Source organism: Antechinus flavipes, chromosome 4 (assembly GCF_016432865.1).
Source record: "Antechinus flavipes isolate AdamAnt ecotype Samford, QLD, Australia chromosome 4, AdamAnt_v2, whole genome shotgun sequence".
Lineage (NCBI taxonomy): Eukaryota > Metazoa > Chordata > Mammalia > Dasyuromorphia > Dasyuridae > Antechinus > Antechinus flavipes.
The window spans coordinates 205,293,464-205,313,288 of record NC_067401.1 but is presented as its reverse complement, the minus strand read 5'-3'; the positions used below and the strand labels follow the sequence as shown (position 1 = coordinate 205,313,288).

General features: G+C 29.9%; 1 protein-coding gene across 2 annotated transcripts in view; it reads right to left on the bottom strand.

The window, feature by feature from the left end:
* UBR2 (ubiquitin protein ligase E3 component n-recognin 2) overlaps window positions 1-19,825 on the bottom strand; it is a 151,822-nt gene that overhangs the window by 87,480 nt on the left and 44,517 nt on the right. For both annotated transcript variants that reach the window (XR_007953528.1, XM_051996972.1), the window contains exons 4-7: window positions 17,960-18,073; window positions 8,053-8,183; window positions 7,166-7,304; window positions 6,632-6,694 (exon numbers count right to left, since the gene is read on the bottom strand). Coding sequence is in view for 1 of the 2 variants with exons in the window: in XM_051996972.1 (XP_051852932.1) it covers window positions 6,632-6,694; window positions 7,166-7,304; window positions 8,053-8,183; window positions 17,960-18,073 (447 nt within the window). In the remaining variant the exon portion in view is untranslated. The remainder of the gene's footprint in view (window positions 1-6,631; window positions 6,695-7,165; window positions 7,305-8,052; window positions 8,184-17,959; window positions 18,074-19,825) is intronic.

Genomic DNA, 19,825 nt, shown 5'->3' with positions numbered 1-19,825 from the left:
TAAAACATTTTTTTTGGTAGTTTAACTAGGATGGCACTGAATGAGTAAACTAGTTTAGGAAGAATGGTCATTTTTATTATATTGGCTCAGCCCACCAATGAATAATTAGTATTTCTCCAATTATTTAATTCTGACTTTATTCATATAAGAAGTGTTTTATAATTATGTTCATATAGTTCTTGTGTTTGTCTTGGCAAGTATACTCCCAAGTATTTTATATTGTCTTTGGTTATTTTTAACTGAAATATTTCTTACTATTTCTTCTCACAAATCTTTTTTTGGTGATATATAAAAATTCTGATGATGTATGTGGGTTTATTTTACAACCTGCTACTTTGCAAGAATTATTGCTTCAACTAATTTTTAGTTGCATATATAGGATTTTTCAAGTAAACTATTAAATCATATGCAAAAGAACAGTTTTCTTTCCTAATTGCCCATTATGATTTGTTCAGTTTCCTTTTTCTTCTCTTAATGGTTTTGCCAGCATTTCTAGGACTGTGTTAAATAATATTGCTGATGATGCGTATCCTTGGTCTTATTAGAAAAGCTATTGTACCTCATTCCCATTACAGGTAATGTCTGTTGAAGATTTTAACTAGAAGCTTTTTACCATTTTTAGAAAAAAATTTATTAACACCTATGCCTTTATATGTTTTTAATAGGAATGAGTGCTGTATTTTGTTGAAAACTTTTTCTGAAATTATGTTAATAGTTATTTTTATAGTGAACCAGTCTTACATTCATGATAACATTCCCACTTGGTCACAATGTATAATTTTTGTAATATATTGTTTTAGTCACCTAGTATTTTATTTAGGATTTTTGCATAAATATTAATTAGTGAAACTAGTCTGTAATTTTCTTTCTACTTTTGCTCTTCCTGCTTTAGGTATCAGCATCATATTTGTTTCACAAAAGGGGTCTGATGGACTCCTTTGTTGCCTATTATTCCAAATAATTTATTCAATAATGCAATTAGTTGATAAGTGCTCAGTAGAATTCACTTTTAAATCTATCTGATCCTCATTTTTTCCCCACAGGAAACTTATTTATTGGCTGTTCAATTTCTTTTTTCTAAAACAGCTTTATTTAAATATTCTATTTTCTTTTCTGTGAATCTGTGGAGTTTATATTTTTGCAAGTATTCTTCACTTAAACTTTAAAACTGTTTTAATATATCAGCTAATAATTGCTTCAATTTCATCTTCAATAGTAGTATATTTACCTTTTTCATTTTTGATAGTAGTGATATGGTTTTCTACCATTTAAAAAATCCTATTAACCAATGTTTTATCTACTTTATTTTTTGTTTGTTTTTTCACAAGATCATTTCCTAATTTGACTATTAACACAATGATTTTCTTACAAGCAGTTATATCATCTTAATCTTTAATTTTTGAGATAATTTAACTGGGGATTTAAAAATTGTTCTTTTTCTAGTTTTTTAAAATGAACAACCAATTTATTGGTCTATTCTTTCTCTATTTTATTGATGTAAGCATTTATATATAAATTTTTCTCTGCTGCTTTTGCTGTATTCCATATATTGTGGTATGTTGTTTCATTCTCTTTAATAAAATTACTTATTGTTTCTATAATTTTTGCTTTAACTCACTCATTCTTTAATATAAGGTGATTTACTGTATTTCCATGGTTCTTTATCAAATGTAATTAATTTCTATTCTGTTTCTTTATTAAATGCAATTTTAAATTGCATTATGACCTAAAGAAGATGCATGTAATATTTCTGCTTTTCTGCATCTGATTATAAAGGATTTATGCCCTAATATCTAGTTAATTTTTTTTAATAAAGATGTCATATACCACTGAGAAAAAAGGTATATTCTGTTCATTCAACTTTCTCTCAGTGTCATCCTACCTAACTTATCTAATATTCTACTTATCTCTTTGACTTCTTTCTTATTTTTTTGGTTAGATTTATCTAGTTCTGAGAAAAAAAATGAATCCTCCATTAGTATTGTTTTGCTATCTATTTCCAATTATAATTTATTTTTTCCTTTATAAATCTGGATGCAATAGCATTTGATGCATTTATGTTTAACATTGACATGATTTAATTATTTATGATACCTTTTAACATGATTCAGTTTGCCTGGGTATCTTCTAAATTAAATCTATTTTAGCTTTAACTTTGAGATAATTGCAACCCCTGCTTTTAAAAAAATTTCAGCTGAAGCATAATAAATTCTACACCAGTCTTTTATTTTTACTCTGTGCCTTTCATTTGTAAATGTATTTCTTATAAACCGCATATTTTGGAGTTCCCATTTTTAATCCTTTTTATGGGCGAGTTCATCCCATTCATATTCAAAGTTATAATCACTATGTATTTCCCCCATCCTATTTTTACCCTTCTCTTTTTACTTTATTTTTCCTCAAGTCTAATTTACTTTTGATCACTGCCTTCCTAATAAACACATACTTCCTTATTTTATTTCTTTGTAAGTTAAGAAGACTTTTAAACCCAACTAGATGTATTGTTACTCCCTCTTTTGCCCAGTTCCAATAATAATAAGGTTCCTACATTACCTGCCCTATCCTTTATCTTCCCCCTCTACTGTACTGTAATAGTTCTTCCATTTATGGCTTTTTTTTATGAGCTAATTTAACTTCTCCTTACCCAATTTTACTTTTTAGAATGAGCCCATCATAATTAACTCAACCCCAAGATTTCCATTCATATATACTCTAACTACCCTAGTAATGATGACATTTAATATTAAGAGTTACAAATATCATTTTTCCATATAAGAAGTAAACCTTTTAAGCTTATTAAATCCCTCATGATTAGTCTTTCATATTTACTTTCTTATATTTCTCCTGATTTTTATATTCTAAGTCAAATTTTCTGTTCAATATTAGTCTTTTCCTCAAGAATGTCCAAAAGTCCTTAAAGTCATTAAATATTCATTTTTCCCCTTGCCCATTTGTAGTGTTTTCTTCTTAAAACACTTTTAAGTTTTTTGCTCAATTCTATTTTTTTTAAATTTCAGTAGTATTTTATTTTTCCAAATACATGTAAAGAGTTTTCAACATTCATTGTTGTAAGACTTGTGTTCCAAAGTTTTCTGCTACCCTTTCTAACCTTCTCCAAGATAGCAAGTAATATGATATAAATTAAATATGTACATCAATTCTAATTTTCATGTAATTATTTTCTTCAGTGAATTGTTGGATCTCTTTTTTACAATATTCTTGATTTTCTTGCATTGCTCACTTCTTTTTCTTATTGATTTTTAAAGTCTTTTTAAAGCTCTTCAAAGAACTTTTTTGGGGTTTATGATCATTTTCATTTTTCCTAAAGCTTTACAAATAGCTATTTTGACTTCATTATCTTCTTCTGATTCTGAAACTTTTTCTACCCTGACTTTTGATTATTTCTGCTACTCTAAAATTCACTTTAAGGTATTATTTTTAAATTACTTTGGGGAGAGCCAGATAATTTCCTGCCTCATTCTGCCATCTTCCCTCAATTACTTTCAAATTAAAAATTTTTTTCTATCCAACTTGTTAATGAATGGATTAAAAAAAAAGTTTTGTTCTAATAACTGTTTGAACATGTATACTTATATTGTATTTAATTTATACTTTAACATATTTAACATGTATTGGTCAATCTGCCATCTGAGGGAGAGGGTAGGGGGAAGGAAGGGAAAAACTGGAACAAAAGGTTTGGCAATTGTCAATGCTGTAAAATTACCCATGCATATAACTTGTAAATAAAAAGCTATAATAAAAAAAGTTTTGTTCTAAGAATATTTCAGTTAGAATTAACAAATGCTGATACATCAATTTTTTTTTTTATTATTATAGTTTTTTATTGAAAGAACATTTTTCAACATTGACTTGCAATTACTTCGGTTCCAACTTTTCCCTACCTTCCCTCCACCCCTTCCCCTAGATGGCAGGCAGTCTCATACATGTTAAACATCAATTTTAAAAGTTGTTCCTTATGTGGCTCTTCTCAACAATGTGGTGACTCAAGATACTTCCAGGAGGCTTGGGATGGAAAATGCCATCTGCATCCAGAAAGAGAAGTATGGTGACTGAATGTAGATTGAACCATATTATTTCCACCTTTTTTTGTTTGCTTGCTTTTTATTTCTCATGTCCCCCCCCGCCCCTCTTTGGTTTGATTTTTCTTGCACACTATAACAAATATGGAAATAAGTTTAAAACAATTTCACATGGCTAACTTGCTGTCTTGAGGAGGGGGAAAATAAGGAAGGGAGAAAAATTTGGAACACAAAGTTTTACAAAACAAATGTTAAAAACTATCTTTACATGTATTTAGAAAAATAAAATACTATAAAAAAGTTCTTCCCTGTTAAGCATATTAATTACCACCAGTTACTGGTACAACCAGTAACCAGTTGAGTTACATGAAATGGTTATATATTCTAAACTCCTTAATTTAAGTATTTTTTAATTTACTGATCACAGAAATCTTACACAAAGACTATGAATAAGGAGCTATTGGAAGCAAAACCCAATTCTACTGCTTAAATACATGTTCCAGGATTTTGTTAACTAAACTACAAAAATTTAAATTTCTGTTGAAAAAGCAAATTTTTGTTTAAAAATATTTTGTTCTAAAAGATGTAAGCTCTATATTTTTTGTAAAAGTTTTAAGTCATTATGGTAACCTTAGCTGCCAGGAGAAGTAATATTTGTATTTCTTAGTAGGAGGGGGAATTTTTCCATCCCTTTAATTTGAAAGAGTGGATTATTCTCTTTTGACTGAAAAAAAGAAATGAATGTAGTTCCCAGCTAATGGCATGAAATTTTAGCAAAGTATCTGGCTTCTTTCCAACTTTTGGGATACTGCCAGAAGGCAAAAGTTTTCATCCCAGAATCAAGAGTATCAGAAAACACAAAACAACCAAACCAGTCTGGCACTATCTAGCACTTAACTGAAGAGTGGTTCAAAGGCATTTCTTAATTCTAACTTGACCTCAAGTTTGACTGTACAATATATTCAAAATAGGTTAATAATTTATAAGTAGGTTTGGGAATATAATTAATATAAGAACAAGTTAAGATGGATAATAATTAAAAAGAAAAAAGAAAAAAATGTGCTATTTTTAAAAAATCTGGCTTTTTATGAATTATCTGAAAATGTTCCTTGCTGCTTGTGTTTTAATAAATAATTTAGTTTAAAAATTATACAGATTTTTTTAAAAGGATAAATAAGGTTAACCTCAATATTGTTCTTCTCACCATGATACAAGCTTGGTAAGGCAAAAAACACAAAATTCAAAGGCAATTATTGACAACTTGTGGTAATGTAATCCTAAAAATTTAGGTTTAGTACTTCTTAATAGTAGAGAAATCTCTTGAAAGTTAAATTTACTAACCCAAATACAAAGTAAGAACAGGAAACATAAAGACTATAATGTGAATAAAATGCATTTGATATTTAAGCAATATGATGTGAAGAGTACTAGAGACAAAATTTCTCCATCTATAATACTTTTAGAACTTATCTCTCACAGGTGCTAACCTTTGAAAACCTGAAAATATTGTCTAAATGTATTTCTTTAGTTAGAAATTACATATTTAAAAAGAGAAGGGATCTCAAGTCATTACAGTGTAAATCTTTCACTTTATAGATAAGAAAATAGCCCCAGAGAAGTTCCAGTTACTTCCCCAAGGTCCCATAGTTTATAAGTGTAAGACCTGAGATTTCAATCTAGGAATTCTGAATCCAGTGCTTACTACTGCTATAATAGATTGCCTTTCTAATAACAAATTACTAAAAAAGGCAAGAAATAAGTCCCAAAAATTAAATTAGGAGGAAAAATTAAATCCATTGTTAGCCAATAGCAGCTCTTTGCATTCATTATTACTACATACCTAAATATTTTATTATCAGATCTGTACCTTTTACTTCACTATTCCTGAAGAGGGGGCAATGTTAAACTTAGATTATATTCACATAAAATGTAACAAGAAGATTTTTGTGATAGTAAAAATAATGAACAGAAAATTTCTAAAAGAATTAGAGCATCATATAGAGTTGGAAGAGATCTCAGATGTCAAGTAGTCCAACCTTATAAAATTTTACAATAAGGAAACAGAGTCACTAATTGTAAGGAATGTTTTGTTTATTTGAATAACAATGTTGTTTCTCTAATATCGGGTGTGCTATTATAGCAAATGTCCTTCCCTGGTACACAAGATTTCAGAAACCAGAAAGGCAAAGTCTCCTTGAATTGAAAAGTTTGGATGCTAATATATCAATTTCATTCCAATGGAATTGCCTGAAATCCCTTCCTATAGATTGTTCTATAAACTTCTGGAGGAATGTCATAATAGAATATCATTATTTTGACACATAGGTATCAGAGAGAAGGTAGAAGAAAAATAAGCCTTGTACAGGCCCTAAATTTGTACAGGCCCTAAATCTCAATTATAACTATTAAACAATTGGAGTAGGGAAGATAACTATGCATAATAGCCATATACAATATGTAAGAAATACTTAAAATTTTTTAGTAAAGTAAATCTTAAAATGAAAAGAGAAATTAAATACATAAAAAATCCAATAAATTTTGGAATTGATATCTGCTGTAATATAAAATAGAATGGTGCTAATATTACTTACCACAATCACTGATTTTGCTTGTTCACAATACTGGAAATCTCCATACCGAACTGACCTACGTCCCTTAGGATAAAAAGAAAGTTTTGAATTACAATCAACATAAATAAGTTTAAATGAGAAAAACATTTTTGAATTCTTAAAAAAATTATACGATTTCAAATAAGTAATGACTGACCTATTATTAGATGGAAAACAAATTCAAAAATGTGCACGTCAAACTTTCAAAAAAATTTTTTTGAGTAACATTCAATAAATTACATCTTAAAGTACAACAAGAATTAATTCTAACTAAAAAATCAAGCACTTTTACTCTCTAGTAGAATAATAGCAATTTGATATCTTCTAATAATTTTACTGTCAGGGAGTATTTTGAAATTACTTAATAATGTGCATAGAATTACATTTAGAAAAAAAGAAAAATATCTCAGATGCACTGTAATTATCTCCAAGTAAAGTTATTATATAAAATTAAATGTTAAAATTATTTTTAAAAGATGCTCTTTTTTATATCATTAATAAAATGAAATTACTTACATCTCGATCTACTGTGGTTGCAAAGCCAATGGCTTCTTTCTGAGTGCAGTTAACAGCTTTCTGAAGAGTATAAATTACTTGTTCATATGTATGAACCTCATCATTAAACAGCATGCAATAATAGGTATCACTCTTCCCTCTGTGGGATTAAGAAATCATGTAATTACTGATTTCTGAAATTAAAAAAATTTATTTTGGTTACAGCACTAAGTGGAATCATTAAGTCTAGGTTTTCACTTTTTTCACTAAAAAAGTCAAGGTAAGTTATCTGATAGTTTAGTTTTTCTATCTAACCATTCATAATAAGCAAGCTCAAAATTTATTGCTTCTATTGCTCATTGCAAAATCCTAATTGTCTATAATTGATCATCTTCCAATTTATGAAAAAGCTAATTAAGACTGAAGCCACTATTTCCTATCATACTGAGTACTTGAATCTTTGGGATGCATGTTTATGATTTAGAGTCAAACATTAATACAAATAGTTCAGATCTTCTAAAACTTTACCTTAAGCCTTGTAAAAATAAAGAGTAATGTTTTATCCAGCTGTCACCAAAGTGCTGTTATTTCACAAGACAAAAACTAAAAGGAATAAGGATACAACTATAACTCAAAATGGTTTAGACTTTTTTTTTCATCGTTTCTAGTTTCCCTTAAAATACAAACCTAAAAATCTAATATTATAAACTAATCTAACTTAATCTAATTTTATTCAAAAACAGACTCTGATGTTTAGCATCTAGTTTATTTTCACTATCTTCTGGACTCAGGGAGGGCTTCTATAACAAATCCCTGGGTATCCAAAGCTTAATGATCTCTATAGAAATAATGCATTAAGAACCCCATCAAACACCAAAATACAAAGGACAAACAAGTTATATACTTACACCACTTCTAAATCTGGCGGTAGTTCATTTTCTTTCTCCCATGTTAATATATCCACTGCATAACGAAACATGATTGCAAAAATGTTGTAGGTTCTTGCGATCATATCTTCTGTTAAATGTATAAGAGGATCCTGAAAAGAATGTCACAGTGGAATGAAACTATATATATTACTTTCTTTTTTTATCTATATATGTATAAAAAAATTTATATTCTCATAGTCACCATCCTATTCAGGCTCTTATCTTCTCATATGACTACTACACATCAGCCTTATGGGTCACTTTGCCATCAGTCTTACTATATACAAATACACACACACACATACATACATATGTAAATACATATATCTCACAATATTTCCAGTTAATCATCCTAAAATATCATTTTATGACAACATAACAAAGCAGTAATCATCAAAACTATTTAATAACAGTTAAATATGGAAAAGCAGATTTGTGGGAGAGATTAGATAGGCAAGAACCAGGAGTTCTTGGAAAAGATTGAGAGCTGATTCCCCTTTCTCCAGGAAAGGATGGGAAAATTTTTCATCAAACAAGGGATAGAAGAGGTCACAAAAGATAAAAGAACATAAAAACAATTTTTGTAAAGCATGGCTCAACTAAAGCAAAAGCCAAAGTATGAAGAATAATGAAGATAGAAAAATAAATTACAGAAGGTATTCCCCCTTAGATATCTTCAAGTGGATAATGAAACATTTAAAGGATTCAAGGAAAAATGAGTACTGAAAACAAAATCAGAATAAGCAATAAAAGAAATTATTGTAGTTAAAAAGAACCACAGAATGAGCTAGCGCTTAATAACACCAAAAAAATAATAAGAAAATGAGAAAACTATAATCAATATGAATAATACAAAAATCTAGAAATATCAAAATAATGAATCAAAAGCAGAGTCATCTTTATACTTAAAATTATGAACAAACAGAATGGAAGTGGAACGGCAATCTTAAAAAACAGCTAAAATGTATAAGAATTCTGAGTAACTTCATAAAACAAATTAAGTATCTGGAAGTTAAATCAAAATACGACTTAGGACCACTCATTTTTCTGAGTTCAAAATTAAGTCTCAGATACTTACTAGCTGTGTAACTCTGGGTAAGTCACTTAACCCTGTTTGCCTCAGTTCCTTATCTGTAAAATAAGTGGGAGAAGGAAATGGCAAACCATTCCAGTATCCCTGCCCAGAAAACTCCAAATAGGATCACAAAGAGACTTGACTAAAAAAAATGACTGAACAACATTTATAAAAATGTCACAGATATTTAAAAAATGAAAACTTAATACTTTAAAAAATTTACCAAGTCGATAAAGCCTTGACAAGATGTTTATAATTCAACTCTCAGAGATATGCTATATGTTATTACATAACTTCAAAATTACAACAGGAAAAAATCCTTGAAACTGCCAGAAGAAAGAAAGCCATGACAAAGAACATTAATTAAGAAAATAGCAGCTCTTTTTGTAGGAAGTTCAGGAATAACAAAAGAAATTAGAATATGATATATATGACATTTTAAAATCTGGGCTATCCATGAAAAAATGTCTAAACAAATTGTGGCACAAGAATATAATGGAAAGTCTATATTATAAGAAACAATAGGAAGAACTGAAAGTATGGGAAATTTTACCTGAGTAAAGCCTGCAGAAAAGGGAAAACAACATATACAATGACAACAATAATGGAAAGAAACAAACAAGTTTGAATGTTATATGATTAAAAGGAATGATGTGCTTATCCTTAAAGAAAAGATATTGTCACTGATGAGACTAGGAACTATAATGTGGAACACCATATCTACTGACATATTTAACTGATATTGTTGGTTAGTTTTGCTGAACTGTTTTCTTTTTCTTTCTTTTGTTATTATTTATTTTTAGTGGAGCTCACTAAATAAGGCAATTTGGGAAGGGATGTATTCAAAAATTAAGACGATATAGAAACAAACAATATAAAAAAATTTAAATACAAAAACACAAGTCACTCTTCTAGTGAAACTAACTTATGCTGTTTGAAGTCTTGTTCTCAAAGGAACTAGACTGAAAATCTTTTCTATACTAATTGTAAATCTTGGGCAAGATATTTAGTCTCTACTGAATCTCAGTTTCTTATTCTGGAAAATGTAAAGGTTGGAGATTCAGATGACTTCAAAAATTCCTTCCCACTTTAGTTCTAAGTCTTCAATGCTAAAGATACACATATATATTTTAAACACCAAAATAGTTAAAGAAATTCAAAGAAAAAACATATTTCAAAGAAGCCTCTGATATCTACAATATGCAGATACTATAATGCAACTAGAAAATGCCAAAAGATAATAAACAAAAGTATTAAAAAGTGTAAACTAATAATAATCATATGAATTACTGCCTCAAATTTCCTCGTAATAAGAGAAATACGCATAAAATAACTCAAGTTTTACCTTAAATCCTGAAAACTGGTAAAGAACACAAAAGATACAAGTATTCAAAACTGGAGTTAACATGAGAAGTCAGGTACAATAATGCATTGCTTTAAGAGCTGTGAATTTCCATTCTGGGAACTAAATTAAACAAATTACTCAAACATCCACTCTTTGACCCAGAGATCACATTGCTAGGTATATTGTTCAAGGAGATGAAAAACTGAAAAAATTTTCACCAAATACTTTGAAATATTTACAGCAGCCCTTTTTTTGTGGCAAAAAAAAAAAAAAAAAAGAAAGAAAAAAAAAGAAAAAAGAAAAAAGAAACAAAATAGAAGGCATTGATTTAGAATAGTTAAACAAAATTAAATATAGTATTATTTGACTCTAAGAAAGAATTTTAAATAATTCAAAAACAAATGGGAAGACATATAAATTGATACAGGGTCAAATTACCAGAACCAAGAAAACAATACATATGGCTATGACAAAATAAATAAAAAGGACAATAAAATAAAACTGAATACTATATAATTAAAATGACCAAGGCTGGCTCTGAAGCAGTTAAAAAATAGCTTCCTTTTATTCAAGAAATGATAAACTATACCTGTGAAACATTGAACATAATGCCAGACTTGATTAAAGTATTGATTGATTTTACTGAACTGCTCATCTCTCCCCTTTCTCCCTCCTCCCCTTTAAAAAAAATCCTTACTACAAGGAATAGCTTACTGGGTAGGGGAAGTGTGGAGGGGATACACTGATATGTTTGGAATAAAAATGATTTAAAAGCAAAAAGGAATCAATTTAAACAAAGGTAAAAAATTGAAGTACATAGATAAGGCAAGAAATAATAAATATTCAAATTATTTTTACTTGGTTAAATTTTATATTACTATTTTTTCTTTAGTAAAAATACAAATAATCTGGATTTAAAATTTTTATTTGAAATATCCGAAAGTCTTAGAAGTTGAAAGCCTAAATAGCTACTTAATTTTTAAAGTTTAAAACTATACAAAGATTTTTGGGACACCCTGTATTATTTGTAACTAAATTCACAAATTTAAAAAATCCCCAATAAACATATATTAGGCATTATATGATGCCATCAAAGATGGCAAAATGTTTTAAATAGTCTAATCTTAAAACACCAGAACAATAAAGCAAAAACTAAAAGTAATAATGCATTCATTTTACAAATAAGAATATCACAATGCTTAAGTTCTAGCTTTCCTTTTTCCAGGACAGAAACTGAAAGCTTTTTATATAAGACTAAAGACATATAATGTATCCATGTTCTTTAGAAGCTATAGAAAAACTATTCTTCTCCATGGTACAGTTTAGCAGAGTATCTTATGGTGGTGATCGGGGATGAGGAAACAGAACAGAAGCAGAATTAGGAATTCTTTCAGCTAGGACACACTTTATTATTGTTTTTAGGAAGCTGGGGATGGAAACACTGATAAATGACAGTCTAACTGGTATGTGTGTACATGTAATATTTGGGATTTTTGTTATATGTTTTATAAACCCAAACCAATTCTTGATTATCTATGCTAAAAACAGATGATGGTAACAGTAAAGATATATGCAATTTTTTAGTTAATTCAAAATTTTAATTGAATTACTATTACTTAAGCAAAATTAAATCAATAAGCATTTATTAAATCCCTACTATATGCCAGCAACTGTGTGAAGTGCTGCAAAAAAAAACAAGAAAGAGGAAGAAAATTGGGAAAGATAACACACAAACCAGGGAAGTCAGGAAATGGATTTGAAGAAAGAATTACAAGAGAACTGCCAATGAAAATGCACAATTATCATTAGACTGCTCTGTGTGTATATACGTGTGTGCGTGTGTGTGTGTGTGTGTGTGTGTATAGGTAGGAAGAGGCCAGATTATGGGGGGAGCTTTAAAACACAAATACAAAACTGATCCAAACATTTTAGAAAGCAATTTGGAACTATGCCCAGAGTTATAAAACTGGGCATACTCATTGGACTATAAGAAATGACAAGCAAGAAGATTTCAAAAAAAACGTGGAAAGACTAACATGAACTGATACAAAGAGAAGTGAAAAGAACTGGGTGGATACTGCACACAATAACAGCAATACTATATGATGATTAGCTGTGAATAACTTACCTATTCACAGCAATACAATGATTTAAGACAATTCCAAAGAACTCATGAGGAAAAATAACATTTCTATCCAGAGAAAGCATTGATAAAGTTTAATTTAGATCAAAGCATACTATTTTCACTTTCTTTTATTTTTATTTGTGGGGTTTGCTTTTTTTAAAAAAATGTTTTTTTTTTCCTTTTTCTTCTTTTTTTTACAAGGCAATTGGACTAAATGATTTGCCCAGGGTCACATAGCTAGTGTCAAACCCAATGTCTAAGATTGGGTTTGAATTCTTGACTTCATGGCCCATGCTCTATCCACTGAATCACCTTGCTGTCCCAGTTTAAAATTTTCTTTCACAACAAGATTGATATGGAAATATGTTTTATATGTTTGTACATGTATAACCAATATCAAATTGCTTATTGTCTCAGGAAGGTATATGGGAGAGAATTTGCAACTCATTCTAGAATCATAGGGTAAAATAGAACTTGAAAGAATTTACCTATCATCTCCTAAAAAATACCCCAAAATGAAAACTCCCAGGAATATTACAGTCAAATTCCAGAACTTCCAGGACAAGGAGAATATAATGCAAGCATCCAGAAAGAAACAATTCAAATACAGTTGGAGCCACAGTCAAGATACCACAAGATTTAGCAGTTTCTATATTAAAGAACCAGAGGAAAGTTTGGAATATATTCCAGAGAACAACGGAGCTAGAATTACAACCAAGAATCACAAACCAACAAAACGGAGGATAATGGACATTCAGTGAAATAGAGAATTTTTCAAGCATTCATGATAGAAAATCCCCAAAATGAATGGAAAAATTTGATTTTCAAATACAGGACTCTGAAGAAGCATAAGGAAGTAAGCAGGAAAGTGATAGCATAAGGGATTTAATAAGGTTAATCAGTTTACATTTCTACATAGGAGAATGATACTTGTAATTCAGAACTTTCTCATAATTATGGCAGTTAGTATATATACACAGAGGGCACAGATGTGAGTTGAATATGAAGGGATAAAATCTTTTTAAAAAATGATGAAATTAAGGGTTGAGAGAAGAATGTATTGAGAGAAGGAGAAAAGGAGAAGTAGAATGGTACAAACTATTTGCCTTAAAAAAGGCAAGACAAAGATTAAATAGTGAAGAGAAAGAGGGGGAGGAATTGGTTCAAAGAGAAAATAACATACATGCTCAATATGGAATCTATCTTACCCTGCAAGAAAATAGGAGGAGAATGGAATATGCAAAAGGGGAGGAGGACAATAAAAGAAGGGACATATTGGGAGAAGGGATGCCCATCAATTGGGGAATGGCTCAATAAACTGTGGTATGTAATACATTGTTAGTCAAGTTGTGAAATGATCCAACCATTCTGGAGGGCAATTTGGAACTGTACCCAAAGAACTATCAAACCGTGCATACTCTTTGACCCAGCAGTGTCTCTACCGAACCTGTATCCCAAAGAGATTATAAAGGAGGGAAAGAGAACCACATGTGCAAAAATGCTTGTAACAGCCCTTTTTGTAGTGGCAAGGAACTGGAAACTAAATAGATGCCAATCAGCTGGGGAATGGCTGAATAAGTCATGGTATGTGAATATAATGGAATATTATTTTCTATAAGAAACAATCAGTAGGATGATTTCAGAAAGGCCTGGAAAGACCTACATGAACTGATGCTAAGTGACATGACATACATGCTAAGTGACATGACGATCACAACAATAGTATTTTCACCTTTTTTGTTGTTGTTGCTGCTTGCTTGCTTCTTCTATCTCATTTTTTTCCCTTTTTGATATGATGTTTCTTGTGCAGCATGATAAATGTGAGAATATGTTTAGAACAATTGTACATGTTTAATCTATATTGGATTACTTGCTATCTAGGAGAGGGGAGAGAAGGGAGGGAGGAAGTAAAATATGGAACATAAGGTTTAGCAAGGGTGAATATTAAAAACTACCTTGCAGGTATTTTGAAAAATAAAAATTTATTATTAAAAACATTAACTGTGGTATGTGTTTGTGATAGAATAATATTGTTTATAAGAAATGATAAACAGGATGCTCTCAGGAAAAACAACAAATCAACACCTGGAAAGTCCTCCATGAATTCAAGCAAAGTGAAATGAAATGTATGCAAAGTAATAGCAATGTTCTGGGATGATCAACTTTAAATCACTTTGTTATTCCCCCAATAGTATTCCCAATCATCCATAACTGAAGGATGGAATTGGAAATTGAGAGGATGCTCATCAATTGGGGAATGGCTCAATAAACCATGTTATGTAATACATTATTAGTGGAGTTGTAAAGTTATCTAACTACTCTAGAGAGCAATTTGGAACTATACCCAAAGGGCTATCAAACTGTGCATACCCTTTGATCCAGCAGTGTCTCTACTAGCTCTGTATTCCAAAGAGATCACAAAAAAGGGAAAAGGACCCACATGTACAAAAATGTGCCTTGAAGAACTTGTGATGAAAAATCCTATTCATACCCAGAGAAGGAAATGATTACAGATTGAAGCATTCTCTCTTTCTTTCTCTATTTTTTAAACTTAATTTTTCTTGAGAGTTTTTATTTTCATTGGAGTGGAAAATCTACACGTTCACAACTTGACCTTTATGGAATTGTTTTGCATAAGTTTACATATGGTTTCTGAATTGTGAATGGGGATAAGGGAGAGAACCCAACACTCAAAAATCTTAAAACAAATGTTTAAAAAAATTGTTTTTAATGTAATTGGGGGGAAATATTACATAAATAAATCAAAAGAAAAACCGAGCCTGCTCATAAGATGAATAATAATTCCTAGAAAAAATTGTGAGTTTTTAAAAGTTTAAAATGATATTAAAAATGAAATTACAGCAATAAAGGATAGAAAAAAAAAGAGGTAAGAAAGAAATTTGGACAGATAATTAATAGCTCAGCACTAGAGGTTAAAAAAAAATTATCCAAGTAACAGAGTCCCTGAAAATTAGGATAAGCCAAATAAAAATCAATGCATTTATGAAACAATAAGAAAATTTAAAGTCAAAAACAACCACAAAAAAATAGAAGAAAATATAAGATAGATATCAAAAACAAATGACCTAAAAGTATATAAAGGAAAAATAAATTTAAAAATATCAGACTACCTTTTGAAAGCAATGCTCAAAAGACAAAACAAAACAAAAAAACAATCCAAACCTTGGATATCATATTACAAAAAATCATGAAAGAAAACTGTCCAGGTTACAAAAACCAGAGGGAACTGAGCCAAATTTATAAAAAATAAGAGTCATACCCCAATTGATAAATGATCAAAAGATATGATCTATGTCCAAAGACTTTTAATCCATTAATATCTTTTGACCTAACAACACCACTACTAGGCATTAATACCAAGAGATTTTTAAAAATGAAAATGATCTACATATTAAAAAAATATTCATAGCAGTTCTCTTCTCAAGAAATTGGAGATTGAAGAGATGCCAATCAATTGGGGAATGGCTCAGTAAATATGGCAAGTAACAATACATTGTTGGTAAAAATATAAAAAATACACCAGTCATTCTCTTAGAGAAATCCTAAAATGAAAACTTTAATGAACTTTAGATAAAAAAAAATTATAACTTTCATGTCAAAGGAAAAATACTGCAAGTAACCAAAAAGAAACAGCTTACGTATTGAAAAACTATAGTTAAGATCATATGAGATTTGTATAATAAACATGTAGCACAACTGAGGAAATGAGCATTTATTAAAATAGATGACTTACTATCACTGCTGATGAAAAGAGCTTGAGTTAAAACTTGAAAATACAAACAAAGAAACAAAATAGAAACATAAAAAGGCAATATTAATGAGAAACTGATGATTCTTTATAAGGTAATATGAATGAGAAATTGGTGAGACTTTATCATAAAGGGAGAAATTTTAAGGATAAAGTATATGGAATGGGAAGAGAGAAAGTGTGATGATACAAACATTCCCTACGAACCGTTTATCATTTAGATTATAGAGGGAATCAAATAAGAGAGGACACAGGAGTGATTTTTGTAACAATGACTTTAGTTATAAGCAAAACAAACTTTAAATGCAGAGGGGAGATACTAAAGACAGGTTTAAAAAGAAAAGAAGAAAGGGGAGTTTGTCATATAGAGATATCATTTCCAAGATATATAAGGAACTACTTCAAGTTTACAGGAAGAAAAGCCATTCCTCACTTGACAATGGTCAGAAAATATGAACAAGTTATTTTTAAGGAAGAAATCCAAGCCATTTGTAGCCATGTGGGAAAAAAAATAATCTCCAAATCACTAATAAATTACAGATACACAAATTAAAACAATTGTGAAGTTTTACCCCACACAATTTGGCAAAGTTGACCAAAAAAGAGAAAATGATAATTCTTGAAGAGACTGTAAAAAAAAAAAAATTAGGTACACTGATGCATTGCTAATAAATCTTTGAACTGGTCTAAACATTTTAGAAAACAATTTTGAATTATGCTTCAAAAATTACAAATTATTCATATCTTTGATCCAGCAATACTACTGTGCTATAAGGAATAAAAAGATAGTTTTAGAGAAACTTGGGAAAAGTTATTTTATATAACTGATGCAGTGAAGTAAGTTGCACCAGGAAAACAATTTAGACTATTACATCAATATTGTAAAAACAATTTTGAAAGGCCACGATCCTGACACAGAGGTGATGAGACTAATTTGAAGAATAAGATATATGTTTCTGGACATGACCAATATGGAAATTTGTGTTGTTCAACTATGCTTTTTTTGTTAACAGGTTTCTATGTTTTCATTTGTTTTGTTTTCTGGGGGAAGATAGGAGGAAGAGAAAAAATATATAGCTGATAATTGCAAAGAATAAAATTTAATTTCAAAAATGTTGATTAGGATTAAAGTATATCCAAATGTTATGTTGACAATACTAGATATAGTACAGGCAAAGAAAAGTGAACATAAACAGACAGAATAAGAAAAGAAAAAAAAAATCTGTTTTTTTTGTTAAGACTTTTCTAAGAGATAGCATTTCATCATTTTGTGATTGAGCAGAAAAAGATAAATGTTTTAATTCCTCAAATGAATAACAACATTTTTGTACAATAGAAGAATCAGTATGTTAATATGACATTTGTAACCTATAAATGCTGTTTTCTAATAAAGTTTATTGAATTTTTCAGTCTTTTTCTTGGTCAGTGCAGGAACATATCTTTTTTGCATACTGAATGTCACCTCTAATTGCATCTACTAAATAATGTACTTTTACCCAAAATCCTAAGTAAGGCATAAGTTTATTAAAATTACAGTTCCTACATGTAATACTGTTGGAGAAAAATAATTACCTCCTCTTCCTCAGTTTCAGATATGTTAAGTTCATGTTTTGTACAATAAGGACCTTCTTTCCAAGCTTCAGTGTCACCACAGTCACAGAAGCCTCCACCTCCAGATGTTGTCATCTTTAAAAAAAATGGTAAGAAAACATTTGATCAACATTACAAATGTATTAAGACCTAAAAGAGTACATATTTGCACAAAGGAATTGAAACTACTTTGATATGTCATAATTCCCCCCTTCAATAACAGAAAATATCTCTCGAGTTATTTTCAAGTAACTTCATTAAATAGCATGTATTATCTACTGATATCATTGCCAATGATGTAGCTTCCAAATTGTCTGTGCTTTCTTGATGTTTTAATTAAAAAAACCAATTTTATAGATTAATCTAAGTGATTTTAAGCTATAAGCTATTTCACAATGCCTAACATTTTACAGATTTTTAAAAGAGTTTTACTACAATACTGCCCAAGAATATGAAGCATTTTCTTTCTGATAGTATACTCTAGTTGTTAATAGGAAATGCTCTATTTAAATTTTAAAACCTTTGGATAACATTTTGATGTGTGCATAAACTGTATTTTTATGACCTGGGTATTTATGTTATGTCTATCATGCTCAGAAACACTAAGCAAACCTAATAAAAATTCAGACTGTCCTCTGATACCCATCATTTACTTAAGTTTACCTTATTTAAGTAAATCATAAGGATATTGGTGACTCAGATGTAACAGAAGAGCCACCTGGATAATGGCTTCTCTGCTGTCAGAGCACTTGACAAAGTATTTATTATTTTTCCTTTAAGGAAAGATACTTAAATTGCACGGCACTTTGGTTCAAATTAAATGACCAACTGTAAAAATCTCTTAACAATTTTTTTCCCCAACCTGCTGAATGGCTTATTGCTCTCCCCAAAAGACTGAAAAGGAAACTCAGTTCATACAAAGTTGAAGGACAGTCAGGATTTAGAAACAAACATTTTTAAATGCAAAAATGACTCCATTGGTCAATATTAGGAAAAAGGGAAGTTCCACTTTTAATATTATCACACTGATGGTAAAAATAGGTGTCCAAACATAGAAAATATTAGGAAGAAAATTATAATAACTGGGAGAAGAAAAATTCAAGCTACCTAGAATTCATTTATATATTGTTATGATAGGGTTTTTAATTCAGTTCTGCAATTAGTCATTCTAAAAAACACTTGCAGAATTTGTCAAGACAAATGGTAGATTATAGACTCAAGAGATAGAAGGGAAATTAGAGGTAATATAACCCAATCCCTCATTTATTAGTGACCGGTGTTCAGAGAGACCAATTTGGCCAAGATCATACAAGCAGCAAGTAGAAATGCCAAGATTTGAAATCAAGTAGTCTGACTCCAAACCTAACATTCTTTCTAGTGTACCATGCTACCATCCCCTTCATAACACCCCACCAATTTATTTACATGCTTATTCAGGCTTTTTAGAATAGGTAAGATTGCTCAAAGAGAAATGGACATTTCTCAGATCTACCAGAGAGAGAAATAGTATATAAAAGCATTCTGGAAAATCAGAGCTCACTCCCACTAGAATTTCATAGTTCCTATTATTCACATCACTAACATGTAAGAAGGTAGTCAGTAAGAACAAAACTGGAGGGACACAGCAGGTTTTCTTAGCATAGCAGACACCAGCCATTTCTGTCTTCTACCTTTTAAGGTATAGGGAATATAAGAAAAGAGTAAATGAAAACATTCATAAGAGCAGGTTGAGGAATCAACTATCAATTGAGGAATGGCTAAATAAACTATGGTAAATGAATGTAATGAAAAATTATTGTTCAGTCAGAAATGATAGAGAAGAGGAATTCAAGAAAAGGTCAGATTTGT